The sequence below is a fragment of the Phacochoerus africanus genome, chromosome 3 (assembly GCF_016906955.1).
Source record: "Phacochoerus africanus isolate WHEZ1 chromosome 3, ROS_Pafr_v1, whole genome shotgun sequence".
Classification (NCBI taxonomy): Eukaryota; Metazoa; Chordata; class Mammalia; order Artiodactyla; family Suidae; genus Phacochoerus; species Phacochoerus africanus.
Window position 1 is genome coordinate 109,708,315 of NC_062546.1, and position 17,584 is coordinate 109,725,898.

Genomic DNA, 17,584 nt, shown 5'->3' on the forward strand with positions numbered 1-17,584 from the left:
GATCTGGCTTGTCTCTGTGAAGGTGCTGGTTCGGTCCCCTGAGCAGTGGATTAAGGATCTGGCATTGCTACAGCTGTGGCTTAGGTGCCAGCTCCTGCTTGGATTCGACCCTTGGTCCGGGAAATTCTGTATGCCACAGGGGCATCTGAAAAAGAAAGAAAAAAAAAGGGTTGATTTCATTTTCTATAGCATAATAAAAGCGTCATGGTTGTTATAGGAGAATGTTCTTTGTCTTAGAAGATTCATGCTGAGATATTTGTGGATGATATTTTATAATATCAGCAAGTTAAGCCTAGATGGCTCTTTTGGACAAGGAGGGAATAGGTAGATAAAGTAAATTTGGGAAACTGTTAAGAAGTCAGTAAATCTAGGTTAAGGGTGAATGGATGGTCATTGTATAATTCTTTGGACAGTCCTTAAGATTTGAAACTCTTTCAGAGAAAAGTTGGGAGAAAAAGTGTGTTTTCTCTACAAAGCCTATGAATCTAAGGAGGTGAATGCCAGGCGTAATATGAGATCCAGGTAATTTATTAAGTATGTCTTGTTTCTTCTTAGGTTTGACTTGGTGGCAAATGGTGGAGCTTCTCTGACTTTGGTATTTGAGCGCTCCCCATTCCTCACTCAGTATCACACGGTGTGGATTCCATGGAATGTCTTTTATGTGATGGATACCCTAGTCATGAAGAAAGAAGAGAATGACATTCCCAGCTGTGATCTGAGCGGCTTTGTGAGGCCAAATCCCATCATCGTGTCATCACCTTTATCCACCTTTTTTAGATCTTCTCCTGAAGACAGTCCCATCATCCCCGAGACACAGGTAGAATATTCTAGCAGGTGGTGCTTTTAAATAAACCATTTTCAGATCTTGTGGTTCCCATGGGATTTTTTTGTGTGTTTGTGTTAGGGAATGCAGAATTCCAGTGCTAGCCTAAATAATCCTAGAAAATGATGTGTAGAATGGGGCATGTGTATATTCGAGAACAGACATCAGTGTAGGAGGGTATCTAGTCATTGCTTAAAGATCTATTTAAAATATCTTTTCTTCATGCTAAGTCTGTATTTCTTTATTAATTGTAGCCAAATAGAAAACCAGCTTAAGTTCAACAGCTCATAATGTCTTTGCTCATTTATTCATTCATTGAAAAAAGTTCCTAGGGCCTATGTATGTACCTGAACTCTTGACATTGTTACCAAGTGTACCTTGGTCGTTACCCTCAATATTTTACTGTTTAACTATTATAAGCAAAAAATGTTTTAGAAAAGATGACTTTTAACAGAAAATGTCCATTAATTGTCTCATGGCATTATTTTTAAAATGTGGAATCATATCTGAGGTCCTAGTAACTTGTAGTTCATAAAGCCCTATTCTCTACAGGAAATAAAACTATATAACTTTTTTAAAAAATAGCCATATTTTTCAGTATGCATTGTATCTGCTGAAATATCTGGCAATTGTTTTCCTTCCTGTATGTTTCCAATTAGAAAAAAACTTTCAGATCTCAAAGGCAGGACGGTGGATACAATAATAATGGACTTCATTTGTATACAGCTAAGTAAAAATATGTGGTCTTTGGAACAGAACAGCACATAGCAGCTTTGCCACGTTCATTCTTCAAATATGTGTTGAATACTTGTTCTGTTATAACAGAACAAAGCAGTAAACCAATCAGATGAAGCACCTGCTTTCAAGTTTGCCAACATATGGGGAGAGAGAGACCACAGACAAATAAATATATGTCAGGTGGTGAGTAAGACCTATTTAAAAATAATAAAGTAAGTTAAAGTGGATGGAAGTGCAGTTTTATAAAGTATAATCCAGGAATAGCTCTCTGATAAGATTACATTTCAGCAGAAACTTTAAGAAGACAAGGAATAAATGCTGAAAATAGAAGGTTATTCCAAGTAGAACAAGAGCAAGTTCAAAAGGTCCAAGAGAAGAACATGCTTGGCTTGTTTGAGGAATGGACAAGAAGCCAGCAGGTGTGGCTGAAGGGAAGGTGGTGAGACCACAGATCATTGCAGACAGTGGCAAGAATAAGAACTTTTCCAATTACAACTGAATAATGAGAAGCTGTGGGAAGATTTTAAGCAGATCAAGTACAATTACTGATTCCCTTCTTTAAAAGATTCTGATAGTTACTATGCTGAGAATATTCTGTTTGGGGCAAGGATGGAAACAAAGAGACCAATCAGGAGGCAATCTCAGTAGTCAGAGAAATGACAGTGGCTTGGATGAAGGTGATTAGGGTAGAAGTGGGAAGAGGCAGACATGTGAGAGTGGCATCCCAGAAAGAGGTTGGAAGTAAAGATGAAAATTTGGGAGCCATTAGTCAGTGCTTTAGAAATAAAGTATAGGATGAGATCCCATTGGGAGGGAATGTAGTCAGAGATAAGAAGAGATGATCCAAGAAGCTCTAATGTAACAAATCTGGAGAATGCTCCCAGGTGGATATCATGCAGAAGAGACACCTCGATGATTTCCTGCAGAATGATCAAGCCGACTTTGAGCTGAAGGCTCTGGAAATTCACTGGAACCTTATCCAGTTTGATACTTTCTCCCCAGTGTCCGTCTTGCACCAACACTGAACTTTTTACCCGTGTATATTTTTAACCTACAGGCAGGGTCTATCTCTAGGTGGCAAATTTCTAGCAAACCGAATTATTGAAATGGGTTTCAAGTAGTCAACAGTTCCATGAATACATGAAGAGTTTTTTCCCCATTCCATCATACAGTCGGTAAACATTTTAGCAAAAATTTACCAAGAACCTATAATGTACAAGATACTCTACTAAGATTAAAAAAATAATAATAACAAGACTTGGATCCCGCCATTTTAAATGTGAAAAAGCTTTGAATGGAGAACTGTGGACTTCTAAAGAGCAGTCAATTCCTAAGGAAGCCAAGGAAAGCATCACTGAAGAGACTGGCCTTGAAAGGGAGTTCCCATCATGGCACAGCAGAAACGAATCCGACTAGGAATCCTGAGGTTGTGGGATGGATCCCTGGCCTCGCTCAGTGAGTTAAGGATCCAGTGTTGCCATGAACTGTGGTGTAGTTTGCAGATGTGGCTCGGATCTGGTGTTGCTGTGGCTCTGGCATAGTCTGGCAGCTGTAGCTTCGATTCGACCCCTGGCCTGGGAACCTCCACATGCAACGAGTGCAGCCCTGAAAAGCAAAAAAAAAAAAAAAGGTGGGAAAAGATATTTCAGATGAAAGAAAATGTATAAACCACAGCACAATGGTGAAAATAAATGATGTTGTATAAACACTAGTGAGCAGTTTAAAGGTGGGGCCAAAATACTGTACAAGGGAGACCTTGAATTCTCTAGGTAATATGGAACCAGGGGGCCCGTGAAGATTGTTCAACATTTCTCTAAAGCTTACTCAGGTGACAAAATGCATAAAGGAGAGAAGGAGACAGATCAGTGAACAGGCTGGTGTTCACTGTATTTCCACATGGATCCAGCATCCCGATGCAGAGAGCCCACTAACCACAGTGGTTGTGGAAATGAGACTAGAGAATGGATTGGGCCAATTTGGAAAGTAAAACTAGGAGGACATAGTTTCAAACTGAATGTTTAACCAGGTCAAGAACAGGGCTTACAGATCATGCAGCTTGCCAAAATAGGCTTAATCGTTGGTTTTTCCACTCCAGCTGAATTTACTTTTCCCACTAATTCTAAATAACATGGTCAAATTAGATTGCCCAGGATAAAGACGTATTCTAATGAACTGAATTACAGATATTTGTTCCATGGGAGGAGGCTAATAAGGATAGTCATCAATTATTAAAATTAGAAATAACACATGATATTTTGAAATACAGAAGCAACTCCTAGATGACAGAAATATATATTAATGAAAGACTGCCTTACAGATAGAAAAACGTATCAAACTTATGAGAAGTTATTTTGAAAATAAATTATATGCCTTAGGTTTCAATCACTTAAATTTTCAGAGCCATTTAAGAGTGACAGAATTGGAGTTCCCATCGTGGCTCAGTGGTAATGAACCCTACTGGTAACCATGAGGACTCGGGTTCCATCCCTGGTCTTGCTCAGTGGATTAAGGATCTGGCATTGCCATGAGCTGTGGTGTAGGTCACAGATGAAGCTCGGATCCCAAGTTTCTGTGGCTGTGGTGTAGGCTGGCAGCTACAGCTCTGATTTAACCCCTGGCCTGGAAACTTCCATATGCCACAGGTACGGCCCTAAAAAGACCAAAAAAAAAAAAAAAAGAAAGAGTCACAGAATCTCTTTTTCAAACTAATCCATTAGTATTTCACCCCAATGATAGACCAGTGAGTTCTGTTCAGATTATTCACCCTGGACCCTACAGTCCTACAAAAGTACTGTCAATCTTAAATGTAATGGTTTCCCTGAGATTAATAAAGCTTCCATGTTCATAAACTATTTTGCTTAAGACAGTCAGCACGTTTAGTAAGGAAAACACCAACCCTAATGAAGTGGTGAATCTGTTACAGCACAGCACTGTTTTCTGAATGTACTATATTGTATCACATCCCTCATCCAGCCAACACTGACTCACAGGCTAGAATGGAAGTTTGTTTAGCCCATTCTTTTGTGCTATTTCCAACTGTGTGCTTGTTTATATTGGAACTGACAGCTACACCCTCCGTAGCAGGGGTTCTGCTTATGTTATTAAAATGTGTATGACCAATATACATCATTGCTAACTGTTTTATGTGAAAGGAGTTTGTCGGGGGTAGGAGAAACACTGCTGAACACTGAATCACTATTCTAAGATTTTTCTAACAAGAAAAGATAGTCAAGTCTGAATAATGAATATTGATGGGATTAGATGAGAAAGCATTTGATAATGCTATTTAATTCTTAGTGGAGAAAATGGTGAGGTCCTGAGGCAGGTTCTTAAACATAGATAGCCTTGCACTTTACAGTAAGATGTTGTAAGCCTAGGAGTTATTTTTAATTATTGAATAAGATAGCATCTCAAACGCATGGTTGTGAAGAGTGACTCTTCAGTGTCTTATTTTAGTTGCTCTGCCTTGTTCTTTTCAATGTATCTTACCTAATTGTCATATATGATCACAGGATGAAGCTTCTGCTTTCTTCAAACCTAGGTACTCCACGAAGAAACCACAATTCCAGGAACAGATTTGAAACTTTCCTACCTGAGTTCCAGAGCTGCAGGATATAAGTCAGTACTCAAGATTACCATGACCCAGTCCGTTATCCCATTTAATTTAATGAAGGTTCATCTTATGGTAGCTGTAGTGGGAAGACTCTTTCAGAAGTGGTTTCCTGCCTCACCAAACTTGGCCTATACTTTCATATGGGATAAAACCGATGCCTATAATCAAAAGGTCTATGGTCTATCTGAAGCTGTTGGTAAGTTCCATGTAAATATGTATCCTGCACGAAAACACTGTCTTGACGTCAGAACTAATATAAAATTAACTGTAACCCATGGAAATCCACGGGTAAGCAGAGAGGAAGCCAGTAGGTTGCCCAGGAAAGTTACAAGCTGGTTGGTTAAGATCTATCATGGAAAAAAGGAATGTGTTCCATCTGATGGAAAGGAGAAAGTATCAATTTTTCTGGCAGAAATTACATCTTGAGAGAATGTTCTAGATTTCAGGTTGTCATATCCTTCTTCTTTCGTATTTTTTTTCCTTGTTGTGCCCCTTTTTTTCATTTTCTTCTTTACCTTATAACTTTATTCCTTAGCTTCCCTTATCATTTTTCATGTTTTCAGCATCTAACAACAAGTGTAGTTTCGACGCATGATGATCAGACATCAGACAACATTTGTGTCCAAAAATTCATTCAGCTCTTTTTGAGTGGAAGGACTAGTCAATTCAATGGAAGGATGTTTAAAAAAAACATCAAACTATTTCACTAAATGACTGGACAACACAATCAGAGTTTGACCTGTTGAGAAATGCATAGTGTAGATTCAAGCTCAGGCTCCAAACATCAAAAACTAAAGGATAACATGTGTTTTGTTCTATTAGCTGTTACCTGAAAATGTAATGGACATTTTATCCTGAAATTGATATGTAGTTTGGACTATAAGTAGTTCAAATCAATCAGATAATTGCCACTTCTCTCTTCACTTTGTTCTAAATTTTAAAATCCATGTTTTGGAGTTCCCATCGTGGCTCAGTGGTTCACGGATCCGACTAGGAACCATGAGGTTGTGGGTTCGATCCCTGGCCTTGCTCAGTGGGTTTAGGATCCGGTGTTGCCAAGAGCTGTGGTGTAGCTTGCAGACGCGGCTCAGATCTCACATTTCTGTGGCTCTGGCGTAGGCCGGTGGCTACAGCTCTGATTCAATCCCTAGCCTGGGAACCTCCATATGCCTCAGAAGCGGCCCAAGAAATGGCAAAAAGACAAAATGAATAAATAAATAAATAAATAAATAAAATCCATGTTTTATTGTGAATGTTAAAATTTTTCATTTGTGATTTGTTGATATTAATTTACTGGTAGCTTTATTGTTCATTCCTGATAATAGTATGTAAATGGAATTTCATAATCTGGCCATCTCTTTTGCTAAATTGAACTGTACTTACTATAACTATTTTCTATAACTTAATACTCTTGGAAACTAAATATCTCTAGTTTTTCAGACAACAAATATTATTTTTTAGTTGTCATCTGATCACCATTTGGGGCTGATTTATCCATTATAAGGACTTACCCAGATGCCCAATGAGAACTTCATTTTGTCCTGTGAACCCCGGTGAAAAGATGGTATGGGGAAAAAAATTCTCGTTTTCTATTAAATCAGTACAAAAACAATATCTATAGATCATTTTTAAGAAAAAACACCTTTTATATGACCAAATCTTCTCATATAAAGAAATAGAGTTTATAAAAAAATAAGTGGAAATATAGTCTCAGAGCACATCTGTGGGGGGAAAAAAGCTGTTTTATCAGAAAAGTAAAATAAATTACTTTTCTGCCTGTAGTTGGGAACGATGAACCATGATTTGTTTTGATTCTAGTGTCTGTTGGATATGAATATGAGTCGTGCTTGGACCTGACTCTGTGGGAGAAAAGAACTGCCATTTTGCAAGGCTATGAATTAGATGCTTCCAACATGGGTGGCTGGACGTTAAATAAACATCACGTTTTGGATGTTCAGAACGGTAAGATCTTGTTCACAGAGAGTTAATATTGCTCACCTTCAGGTTGATTAAATTGGACCAACATTTGATCCTATGCATGCTATATGATCAGAATTAGTAGGGGGAAAAAGTATATTTTTAAAGACCGTAAAATCCTAAAGTAGGAGTTCTCATCATGGCGCGGCGAAAACGAATCTGACTAGGAACCCTGAGGTTGCAGGTTCGATCCCTGGGCCTGGCTCAGTGGGTTAAGGATCCAGCTTTGCCATGAGCTGTGGTGTAGGTCACAGACACAGCTCGGATCTGGCGTGACTGTGGCTGTGGGGTAGGCCAGTGGCTACAGCTCCGATTAGACTCCTAGCCTGGGAACCTCTGTATGCCGCGGGTACGGCCCTAAAAAAAAGACCAAAAAAAATAAACCCCTAAAGTAGGAGGTACATAATACACTTCATAGTGTTCATACGTTGATCACCAACATAGTTTTCCCAGAAATTCAGTGAGTTGATCCAAAGTGCTTTAGGGACATTAAAGAAAAATGGAGGGAGGGGCACTTTTTTTTTAAGTAAGGAAAAAATAAAATTCAGAGTGATTTCACCAAAAGCTTTCTAAAAGGTCTTAATCCTTAAATAATGAGTCTATTCTGAGTATCTAGAATCTTTTTTCAGTTCTTTTTAGACTGGATTTGAGGGGGGAAAATTCTATTCAAATTGGTTATACTATTAATTGACTTTGAAAACATTAGGGGAAAAATAAATGACTAATCTGAGGGAGAAAAAAAGCAAGAATCGACGATATTAATTGTAGTAGACATTATAAGTAAATCTGTTCTGAAAAAACATGCCAGATCTCACAAACCAAAAAAAGATAAATTACTTGTAAAATGTAGTCAGCCTTATCTCATAAAGAAGATTATTTACATTAGACAAATTCAGTTTTGTCCTCACTGTGTTTCTAACACTTTACCACATGCTAGCTACATCTCAGATCATTTATAGCTACTTTGCTAGAAAGGCAGCATCTTAAGGTGACTTGCTATAGCCTCCTGTGCTAAAGCCTACCATGCCAGAGACTCTGCTCTCCTTTAACATATAGTCAGAGGACATTTCAGGGTCCTGTTAAAATCATCCAGCTTTTGTCTTAGCAGAGGTTTTTGGAAGGCTCAGAATGTGGAATTGAACATCCGGTGCAAATAATATTTAACTGTGATTAATGGCCACTTTTTCAGATGAATGTTGGTTTTTGTGCACGTGTATGTATATGGGGTTTGTTTGTTTGTTTTTGGTTTTTGTCTTTTTAGGGCCACACCTGCAGCATACAGAAGTTCCCAGACTAGGGGTTAAATCAGAGCTGTAGCTACGCCACAGCAACACGGGGTCTGAGTTGCATCTGAAACCTACACCACTGCTCATGGCAACACCAGATCCTTAACACACTGAGCGAGGCCAGGGATTGAACCCAAGTACTCATGGATACTAGTTGGGTGCATTACCACTGAGCCATGATGGGAACTCCCTGATGTTGGTTTTCCTTTTTTTGTTGTTGAGGAAAAAAAAAAAAAAAGTTTATTGAAGAGGATACATTTTAACCTTTCAAATGTACTAAATCAAAAGTAGTTTCCAGGGAGTTCCGGTCATGGCGCAGCAGAAACGAATCCAACTAGGAACCATGAGGTTTCAGGTTTGATCCCGGGCCTTGCTCAGTGGGTGAAGGATCCAGCATTGCCGTGAGCTGTGGTGTAGGTCGAAGACGGGGCTTAGATCCCGCCTTGCTGTGGCTCTGGCGTAGGCTGGCAGCTGTAGCTCTGATTCAACCCCTAACCTGGGAACCTCCATATGCCGCAGGTGCAGCCCTAAAAATAAAAATTAAAAAAAAAAAAGTATTTTCCAAGCCAAGGCTTGAAAATGCTGGTGTTTTACCTCCAGAAAAGAATCATACTGAGCAAATCAATAGTAAGGAAAAAACAAAACAGAAAAACCCTTCACACCTTTTCTGTTTTATAGCAGTACTGAGCTCTTCTCCCTTTCCAGCTGTGTCCTAGACATCAGATTTAATTCACTGTGCGCCCCATATGGTCGAGAGCACAGCCCATAACTAGTGCCACATGCAGCACACACTTTGGAAAGGTTGGCCTTTCAACCAAGGAGGAAGCTCCATGTGTACCCTCCAGCCATCAGCAGTGTCTGAAGCAGTAGTAGTTACAGTCTGTTCTGTTAGTAACACAAGTCTTAATTGCGGTCTTTCAAAATGCAAAGCCACGTGCCAACCATGCCAGTGGCTGCTCTTGTTTACATTCTCCAAAATGAGATTTCACATGGTTTGACATATCTCTGTACTCCTTCAGAAGTTCTTTACAAACAAAACTGGAGGAAAACCTCTTCACATGCATTTTAGTTATAATGAGAATAGAGCGTAAAGTTCATAAACATTCAGCCTCGGGATTTCACCCAAGAGATTATGAACAAGTCAAAAGGCTATAAGCGAAGAGCTTCGGGAAAGCCCACATCTCAGCAGTCCAACGGTTATGATACCCAACACGCAGTGTAGAATTCAGGAAGATTAAGAAACTCATAGGGAAACTAGGAATGGGGTAGGAATATGACTGCAGCAGCTTGGGTCACTACAGAGACCCCCAGCCCAGCGCAGTGGGTTAGAGGACCAGGCGTTGCTGCAGCTGCAGCGTAGGTCAAGGCTGCAGCTTGGATTCAGTCCCTGGCCAGGAAAGTTCCATATGCCATGCAGGTGCAGCCATAAAAAGAAAAAAAGAAACTCATAAATATTCTGTGTGTGTATATAATAAAAATACAGACACACACATTCTACCAGAGAATAACATATAGTTAACTTTTATTAAACTATCAGGTCAAGTGTAAAAAACAGACTACTCTAAATTCTGTTCTCCAAAAAAGGTTCTAAATTATGAAAAATATGTTATTTTCAAATGCGAGGTAACCTAATTCACAGAGTGAACTGATTGTGATTTCAAATTTTATCCAAGAACAGCTTGACAAGTAGTGGCCTTTCAAAGCGACATGTGTCTAATTGAATAAACAAAGTGATTTGTAATCATGACAAGGTGGATGAGTTATGGAAATATATTAAGGAAGAAGAGAAGGCAAAAATGTAGATAGTGACAGGTGTTTGTGCAGGCACCCTGGAACATGGAAATAAATATTCTAATGTTCATCTTTCTGTTCTGTCATAATAGAGGAGAATCATGAAGAGCCAGTCGTTCTAATGACTGAATAAATCAGATGCAGTAGAGCACTAGGCTGACTTGTAGGACTGTTCTGATGAAAATTACAGAACTGGCTCTTCTAGGAAATTATAGTCCCGTAATTGTCAAATAATGTAATCACGAAAAGAGAGATCTTAGGGATCATTAATGTATTCTTTGAATATTCAAGGAAAAATGCCTTTCATCTGTCGTTATGATCCAGCCTTATTTAGATTTCTTTTCTCTAAATTTGAATAAACGTGTTTTATCAATCCTGCTTTCTTTATGTAAATTTGCTATGATTATTACATCACCCAAAGAGCAAAGCATTAAAAAAGTAATCACAGAATTCACCTAAAATGTGCTGAGCTGTAAGGGGAACATAATTATTCTGATCTCTTCTTCACTTTAAAATTATCCCAAAGTGAGAAGAAAAAACACTTTCTCAAGTTTCCTTTTTGTACTTTCATGCGTTGATTCCTTTAACAGTATATCTGTTAAAAAGTAAAATCAGCATGTGGTTTATAGATGATAACACATTGAGAAGGGTCTTGAATTGATATGAAACAATAATGACTGACCATTGAGTTACCCTGGACCAAGATGGAACCAATGATCTATAATATAACAATGGTAAATGAATAAAATTAGAATCTCAAATCTAGTTTCTAACTATGAATATATTTAATATTTATTTAGGATTTTTTCTCAGAACTTCACTGAGGACCACAATGGTGCAGACTGGCATTTTGCCTTCAAATAATGGGCACTTTCATGTCTAAAGGCAGAGTTCACTTTAAATAATGAACTGCCCTTGCCAATTTTGTAATGTCTGAAATTTCGAATAATTGCATGTACATGCATTCTCATATCAGACTGAAGTATAAGCAAGAAGAATATTCTTTGACGGTATAGTAATATATTGAAGGTTTGGTACATATTTTCTTTCTTTTTTTTTTTTTTCTTTTCATCTTTCTAGGGCTACACCTGTAGCATATGGAGGTTCCCAGGCTAAGGGTTGAATCGGAGCTGTAGCTGCCAGCCTACACCAGAGCCAGAGCAATGCAGGATCTGAGCCACATCTACAACCTACACTGCAGCTCATGGCAACACCGGATCCTTAACCCACTGAGCGAGGCCAGGGATCAAACCCGCAACCTCATGGTTCCTAGTCAGATTCGTTAACCACTGAGCCACGATGGGAACTCCAGGTTTGGTACATATTTTCTACCTTTGTTTTCCATAAAGTACACTTAACTTTTTAAAAATAAATGATAAATTCATAAAGAAGAAATTCATATTTATGGTTCACATTTTTATTAGTTGTATTAACATAATATTTCCAACACCATTTAACGGTTAGGCAGACTTGCTATTCCCATCGTGTGGAGAACTTGGTTGCACATTAAGATCCTCTGGAGAGTTTTTAAAAATCTCCATGCCAAACCTGCACCCCAGTCCAATTAAAGCAGAATCCCTCAGTGTGAGATCCCAGCATCAGTATTTTTTACAGCCCCCCATCAGCTCCAGTGTGTAGCCAAATTTGAGAATCACTGATGTTGGCAATTTGGGTTCTTAATTTTTCTGGTTGGTCCTTTGTTTCTTTCACCAAACATTTTTTAAATCCATAATAGACTATTTTTTAGATCTATCCTTTGTATCTTGTCATATAATATCTTATGCTAGGTAATAAAATGGAGTACTTTGCAATAACACTTTATTTTTTTTTCAGGGCCACGCTTGTGGCACGTGGAAGTTCCCAGGCTAGGGGTAGAATCAGAGCTGCGGCTGCTGGCCTATACCACAGCCAAAGCAGCATGGGATCCGAGCTAAGTCTGCAACCTACACAACAGCTCAAGGCGGTGCCAGATCCTTAACCCACTAAGCAAGGCCAGGGATTGAACCTGCATCCTCAGGCACTAGTCGCGTTCTTAACCCACTGAGCCACAATGGGATTTCCCGGTAGAACTTTAAATAAAGGTTTTTGCAGTACAAATCTAAAAGGCACTGGATTTTTATTTCCACCACGAACATGTTTACTTTTCGTCTTTACTCCTTTTAGTGTAAGAAGAATGCATGTTCTTTCTCCTAGGGATACTGTACAAGGGAAATGGGGAGAATCAGTTTATCTCCCAGCAGCCCCCAGTCGTGAGTAGCATCATGGGCAATGGACGAAGACGCAGCATCTCATGCCCAAGTTGCAATGGTCAAGCTGATGGGAATAAGCTCTTGGCCCCAGTGGCACTAGCGTGTGGGATCGATGGCAGTCTGTATGTAGGGGATTTCAACTATGTCCGGCGGATTTTCCCTTCTGGAAACGTAACAAGTGTTCTGGAACTAAGGTATGTCTCTCCTTAGTTTGGGATTCTGATCAATGCTAAACGTACCTGTATTTTAAAAAGTATTGAATCTAGTGTAATCATTGAGTTATTTAAACATACCTTTCCAGTGTTTCAAATTCTCCTTAGGAAGAAGTTAAATTCTTGGTTAAAGTTGGGAAAAACACAACCAGTGTATATTGTGCCGTAAATGTATAAGAGTGTATAAAGTCACTGCATGTGCCAAACATCTCACTGGTTTCAGTGAACTTGCTATATTCCAATAGAATAGAACTAGGATTTTTAAATCCCTTTAGTTATCTTTAAAGTAACCTTGTAATATAGGCTCTTGCTTTTGTATTTCACATTGGTTGAAATTAAGGTGTAAACTATTTTCCAGAAATATTGGGACATAACAGCAAACAAACTAAGCCTGTAACTTTTAACTAAAATGTTAGATCTTCAAGTTGGGTTAACCCATTAGCCAGAATGCCAGTAGTTAAAGTAACAAATTGTTTTTGCTTTGCTCATTTAAGTGTGATTATCAAAATCCGCCTATTCTGTAAATTATTTGCTAAACCTTGACCTACAAAATTTATTTCCAGTGTTATTTCTGCTTAAGTTAGCAATTTTCCATAAAATAATTAAAATCTCAGTATTCAGCTCATTATATTTTAGAAACCTTTCTAACTACGCTTTTTTTTTTCTCCACCTTTTTTATCTGCTTCCACCAAGAAATAAAGATTTTAGACATAGGTAAGCATGTTTCCTAAAGGTTTTCGTGTATTTTCAAATGTCCTTTTTCCATTTCAATGTGACTCTCTGACATTGTTTTCTAAGAACGTTTCATCATGAGAGAGGAAACTTAGTATCACAGAACAGCTAAGGAATGAAAACTGCTCAAGTGAACCATTACTGTACAACAGACTGCAAATCCTATTGCGCAGTATAATTGGAAAAAAAATTTTCAAGTTGGCACTAAAGTGAATTTTATCACCAAAAAAATTATTATAATGAGCACCTGTATAACAACAACAGAAGAAATCTATACATTTTTGTTACCAACTCTAAGTCTTATTGGACAGAACATAATTTGAAGCACTATTGGGAGAGTTTAAGGAAAGTTTAGTTTGAGCAATAGCCAGGGAAGATCCTGGTTTATTGGGCCCAAAGCTTACTCAATTTGGAGGACTCTGCTTCAGGGAAAAAAAAAATCTACAAAGAGTTTGCCTTGGCAAAATTTTTAAAACATAAGATTCTGTGAAGATGCTGCCAGGGGGTTTGGAAGGAACCCATACCAGGAAAGGGGCCCTAAAGGTTAAGGTTTATTGGCTTCCTGGTAAATTCATCACTGCTGTTGTTTAAACTGTATATTTAAAACCCATTTAAACTGTGTATTTTCCTAAGTTGAAAGAATTGCTAGGTTTGAGTTTTAAGTAGTGTTTCCATTGACATTATTATGAAAGCAAAAACTTTTCTCCAGACTAAGAATGAATATGGGTGAGACAAATGTATAGGCTTAAAAGTTTTGCAGATTCTATTTATTCTGTACCCTTAGCTGGAAAAGGGACAGGGCAGGCTTGTGAATGGATGCCTTGGGCTGAAAACTTTCTTCAGGACAGCAAAAGGGAGAAAAATATGTCTGAAAATAAAGCTAGCAAAAAGGAAGACCTATTGGACATGCTAAATCTAGCGTGGCCATTAAAATAGCTAATAAAATGGTATTGGGTAGAAAAATTAGCAGTAGTTTATGTGAGGTCCTTGAGATGAATAAATCCACATGACTCAACTCAACTATTGTGCAGAGATTGACAAGTAGGGGGAAAAAAAGGTTCTACTGAAAGATGTGCAGCTGCTGCCTGTCAGTGTGACCAGGCCTGGTCCCAAGACCTTTTTCTGAGATCCCCTATTGATCTTACACTGTCAGCTAATAGTCCAGCCACATGTAAAAATTAACACGGAATTCCTCCAGACTTCTAAGCATGCAGCACTCCGCTTTTAGAAACCACAGCAGGATATCAAAACTTTCCAGGCCTTGCCCTCTTAGTAACTGTGGAGAAAAGACAAACTGGTGCGTACACCCAATAAATGCGAAAACGCTAGAGGCAATACAGAAAAAAAATATCAAAGCAGCTACCTTTTAACAAGCTGGCCTGTTACATGCCAGGCACGGTCCCAGATAGACGGTGTTGCAGACCTGCAGAACAGTCTGTCACGATCTGTCAGGGTTACATATGAAATGATGGAGGCTCAGGAAGGTTACACATCTTCCCCAAGATACATAACTGAAAATTGGGGAAGTTCCCATGTGGCACAGCAGGTTAAGAAACCAGTGTTGCCTCAGCTGTGGTGCTGGCTGCAACTGTGGTGCAGGTTTGATCCTTGTCTCAGGAACTTCCACATGCCGCAGGTGTGGCCGAAAAGAGAAAAAAAGAAAGAAATGGGGAGCAGACACTTGAACTACACTAAAAAGTGTGTTCTTGGCAGTACCCCATACACCCAGTTTTTTGTTGTTTTTTTTTGTTTGTTTGTTTTTAATTTAAAATTTTTTTTTGGCCGCGCCCATGTGGAAGTTCCCAGGCCAGGGGTCAAACCCTCACCACAACAACCCGAGCCACTGCAGTGACCATGCAGGATCCTTAACCCACTGTGCCACAAGGGAACTCTAGTCTTTATCTGTCCAAATGGTTTGGTCTCTATGGGCTAATCCCCCAGATATGCAAAAAGCTAAATTTATTTTACAATCATTTGACGAATTAATTAGAAGTATAATCTCTTTCTCTGGAAAGAAAAATCTGTGAGGTTAGAGCTACATTGTTAATAACAATACTTCATAATATGAATTCATCCCGTACTAACTCGTGATGTCTGGCAGTGACACTCATTGTAATCCCTCTCTCATGATCCTGTCTGTTATCTCCTCTGTACAGTCTTCTGGCTAAATGTGGGCTCCTGTCTTTCCTGTATGCACCTTGCATGTAAAACACACTGGTTTGGGGGTTTAAGTGATATTCATCTTTATGTTAATTGATCGCTTACCACGTGCTACACACTTTGACAGAAAATAGTGTGAGACAAAGTCCATGCTCTCAGAACTCACAGCCCAGGAAGGGAAACAAGATGTACATGTAACAGACTAAGTGACATCATCATTATCATTTTTGACACTTAATTATATCTATGGCTTGTACTGTGAGAGTAATCCTATGGAGGAAGCTTACTGGGAGATGGGAGTGTGGTAAGGAAAACTTTCCTGAAAGGGTTGATATTTGACACTAGTCTGAAAATGAAGTTTGCTTAAATAGAGCAACGAGAAGAAAGGAGGGCAGTCATGAAGAAAGAATCTACAGCAAATAAAGTTACTTGCTCAAAAGAGATGAACAAAACATGTCTTAAGAGGAACCTGATCCACTTCAAATTATAGTTTTGGAGTTCCCGTCGTGGCGCAGTGGTTAACGAATCCGACTAGGAACCATGAGGTTGCGGGTTCGGTCCCTGCCCTTGCTCAGTGGGTTAACGATCCGGCGTTGCCGTGAGTTGTAGTGTAGGTCGCAGATGCGGCTCGGATCCCGAGTTGCTGTGGCTCTGGCATAGGCTGGTGGCTACAGCTCCGATTAGACCCCTAGCCTGGGAACCTCCATATGCCGCGGGAGTGGCCCAAGAAATGCCAAAAAAAAAAAAAAGACAAATTATAGTTTTGATCAAACCCAAATTACCGTGTTGTTAGTAATGAGAGTTCCAGATAGAAAGGCAGGTTAGGTTCAGGTAGCTCAGGGCCTTGATTGCTCTAAGAAATTGCTCTCCTTCAAGGTAACAGACCGTGGGGAACCATTGTCTGATCTTGAACAAGGTAGCAGCATCTCAAAGTGGCCTTTTACGAAGGTGAAGCTGGCGTCAGTGTTCAGGATGACTTGAAGATCAGTTGGAAAGCTGTTACTCGAAACCATGAGATGCCTGGTACCTAAGATAGTCTGGCTAGCCATGGAGGAAATCACCCCGAAAATAAAGGAAGGCAAAGAATGGACACAATGTATATGGGTGATGAAAAAGAGGAAGGTGTGGAAAACAACCAAGGCTTTTGAATCCAAGTCATGAAAGGGTTGACAGAATCATTGACAAAAATAGGGATTTCGTTTGCTAATTGACCTAACAAAACCAAGATATTTCAGCTCACTGGAGCTTCTTCTTTTAGTTTAAAAATTAAAATTCTTTTCAGATGCCTTCTCCTATTTACCCACCTATATCATCTTCCCTTTACCAGCTGATAGAATCCCACTTGGCTTTCTCCTTATCTCCACTTTCCTGCCTAGCATAAAAGTCATGAAAGGATTGGGACTAGGTGATAGAAGAAAAAGAAAAATATGTCTAAATCTGTAAAAATGAACAATGAGTCAGTTGTTAATGGTTAAGTAAGTAGAAAAATGCTTCTGATCCTCTTGCTATGATTCATAGCCTATCAACAGTGTCATTAATTGGACTAAGGGGAGAAATAATTAATAAAAATATCGAAAATAAATATAAAGCCAATATTCATTGTTTTAAAATTCAGAGTATTTTGTAAATTCTACAAGTACTGTACCAAATTTAACATATCAAATCAAAGAATCTGGCTGTACTTTAATGAGTAGATATAAATACTACCCAACATATTAACTTTTTCATATGAATGGTAGCTTCTGAAATGCTTAAAAATAGAAGTTTTTTTTATATTTGCTAAACATTTCCCCCTATGATGTTTATTGCATTAGTTTGCTGACAGATCCCTTTTATAGGTAGTAAATTTTAGCTCATCCCTGTTCCAATTCTTTAAAACTCCAGAATAAAGGAAATTAAATTAATTAACTAATATCAGCCAAGGGGCATTTAAACATGTAAGCCTAAAAATCAACTTTGTGAATTTTATATTACCAATTAAAAGATCAAAGAAAGTGTCAATC

General features: G+C 38.7%; 1 protein-coding gene across 2 annotated transcripts in view; it reads left to right on the plus strand.

The window, feature by feature from the left end:
* Positions 1–17,584, plus strand: part of TENM3 (teneurin transmembrane protein 3) — a 706,293-nt gene that overhangs the window by 638,687 nt on the left and 50,022 nt on the right. For both annotated transcript variants that reach the window (XM_047772297.1, XM_047772296.1), the window contains exons 16-19: positions 556–817; positions 5,103–5,370; positions 6,993–7,136; positions 12,422–12,671. In XM_047772297.1, the coding sequence (XP_047628253.1) occupies positions 556–817; positions 5,103–5,370; positions 6,993–7,136; positions 12,422–12,671 (924 nt within the window). The remainder of the gene's footprint in view (positions 1–555; positions 818–5,102; positions 5,371–6,992; positions 7,137–12,421; positions 12,672–17,584) is intronic.